This window comes from Pyxicephalus adspersus, chromosome 1, assembly GCF_032062135.1.
Source record: "Pyxicephalus adspersus chromosome 1, UCB_Pads_2.0, whole genome shotgun sequence".
Lineage (NCBI taxonomy): Eukaryota > Metazoa > Chordata > Amphibia > Anura > Pyxicephalidae > Pyxicephalus > Pyxicephalus adspersus.
The window spans coordinates 176,559-179,078 of record NC_092858.1 but is presented as its reverse complement, the minus strand read 5'-3'; the positions used below and the strand labels follow the sequence as shown (position 1 = coordinate 179,078).

The window sequence follows — 2,520 nt, the reverse complement described above, 5'->3', positions numbered from 1 at the left end:
ATACAAAATCCCAATGTTCCTGTGAAATCTTCCAATCCCGTGTCGTCATTGTAATTGCTTTGCGTCCTTTGTAAGGAAATTGTTGATGTGTGAAGCGAGAAGATTGAAAGTTCTGGAAACGTAGGAAATGTTCCTGGAGGGTTTTTGTTACCTGAAAGGTGAATGTCAGGAAACGGGAAATCCTGGGAGAAATATTGAGCGAGTTATTATTAAACAGGATTTATATAGCGCCAACATATTACGCAGCACTGTACATTAAATATCGATTGGGTGCAGGACACTAAAACTCCATTTTATTGCTGGAATACAGAAAGGAAGAATTTACAATTCCCTCCGGTACAGATCTTCAGATTTTGGCGGCGGGGGGGAGGGGAGGGGATTGGATACCGGCCGCTTTTCATAGAGATTATTCTTCATGTTTGGTGGAAATTAAAACTTATTACCCCCCGGGGCAACATTACCATTACCCCCCGGGGCAACATTACCATTACCCCCCGGGGCAACATTACCATTACCATTACCCCCCGGGGCAACATTACCATTACCCCCCGGGGCAACATTACCATTACCCCCCGGGGCAACATTACCATTACCATTACCCCCCGGCAATAGAACACTGAAGGGTTATCTGGTTTTTATCGTCGCCCCTCTCTGTAGATTTTGCCTCACTTTCCATCTTAGCAGCAAAGTCCCTCCCCCCCCCTTCCCTTCCCTTCCCCCCCGTCCCCCCAGGTCTAGTAATGGTTGTTGTCTCTATATCACTAATCCATGCACAGCCAAGGCCCAGACAAAAAACTGCATTGCAATGTTTTATTAAAAAGTACTGAAGACAAAAAAATTGTATTTATTCATTTTCTTAAAATAAATTTCTCATACCAACGCTTGGCAAACACACACAGGTTCACATGAAGCCAGAGACAAAGCTCTGACACTTTCACACAGCCAAGGCCATGGGTGACAAATGACCACCGGGCAAAGGGGGTGAGCAATGTTTCCTGTCACTTTCTCCTCCATGGGATAGCTGCACCCACATGATGTCATCTGAAAGTCTGTGGTAATATACTACCAAACAGGCAGAACATCTCTGGGAATAACCTGCACATGCTGCATCCCCCAGTAACAGAAGGAAGAGAGGCCCAAACACCCAGAGCGCCCCATTCGCTGGTCACCATCAGATAAAGAGAACGGAGATCGGCCAAACAACTCTTCATTCTTTGGCAGAGACGAGCACCTTGCTCAGTAACCGCATCCAAAGGAACAAACTATTGCAACTTAAAAATCTCTGTACATATGAATACTCTGACTAAAAGTTGTCTCCTTGTGATGGCATCAAACTCAGTCTCTAACATAGAGAAGTACAAGATTGTTTATAAACCAATAAAAAAAATCCCCCTCCCACCCAACCATGCACCGGCCCATTCTGTACGCGGGAAACAAATACACCCAATGGGCCCCCAAGGGGCCACAATGATGAGGAAGTCTATATGGAATCCCTACTACTGAGAGTGAGAACTTTCACTCCTAAAGCACAGAGAGGGCCTGTGTAAGGCCTATGTAATCTGGATAGAAATCTTGTACTTCTCCTTTCATCTAGGATTCACACATTCCAGGTGGTGAAAATACAAAAGTCTTCCTGAAATCCTAGAAAAATGGAGGGGACCCAAGCAAGGCCAATCATTGGCTGCGTAAAGTGAGTTCTCTCAGGTAAGACTGTGTAAGACTGCGGAGCTCTTCCATAGCATAGTCCTCTGGCATTGGTAAGCGGCCGATGTGGGGTGCCAGCAATCTGAGAGGAACTCGCTGGAGGTCGGAGGAGTCCTCGGATTCCGGTGAATGCTGTAAACGGAGGACCACACGAAGGATGTTGGCAACGCGTTTTGCCATTTCTGGAAAGAAGAAACAATTTGGTTAGAAAAACTTATTAGAATTCGGGCGACTTTTAATGCCCCCCCTCCCCCAATAATCTACCCCAAAATGACAAAGTGAAGACAGAAGTTACACATTTATGTGATATTTCAGCTCTTTCAAATAAACTTCCATAAATATTCAGACGCTTCACTTGAAGCCCCTTTGGCAGCCATTACAGCCTGGAGCGCCCATAGGTTGGATGGGGGGCTTCAGGACAGGTCAGGACTTTGATTGGGCCACTGGGCTGGGTCAGGACATTTGGATTGGAAGGTGAATCTTCGGAATCAATTTACCACAGGACGGCGTCCATTTTCAGTTTTTTTTTTTTCTTTCAAAATGTAAAAAAATTCTGTTTCTGCTTTCTTAATATGGGGAGCAGCGAGTAACGAAACAAAAACTTAAAATGTTTGTAGCATCAGGTAGCAAAATAACAAAACTGAAAAAAGCGAAGGGGCAGAACATTTTCTGGGCACAGCGGGCGTACAGACCCAGGAACCCCACAGAGACGATGGAAACGCTTCATAATGGGCACAGCGGGCGTACAGACCCAGGAACCCCACATGCAGAGACGATGGAAACTCTTCATAATGGGCACAGCGGGCGTACAGACCC

General features: G+C 45.8%; 1 protein-coding gene across 1 annotated transcript in view; it reads right to left on the bottom strand.

Moving 5' to 3' along the window:
- Nucleotides 1–796: 796 nt before the first annotated feature.
- NUP98 (nucleoporin 98 and 96 precursor) overlaps nucleotides 797–2,520 on the bottom strand; it is a 35,354-nt gene continuing 33,630 nt past the window's right edge. The window contains exon 33 of the mRNA XM_072398540.1: nucleotides 797–1,886. Coding sequence (XP_072254641.1) covers nucleotides 1,675–1,886 — 212 coding nt within the window. The 3' untranslated portion in view covers nucleotides 797–1,674. The remainder of the gene's footprint in view (nucleotides 1,887–2,520) is intronic.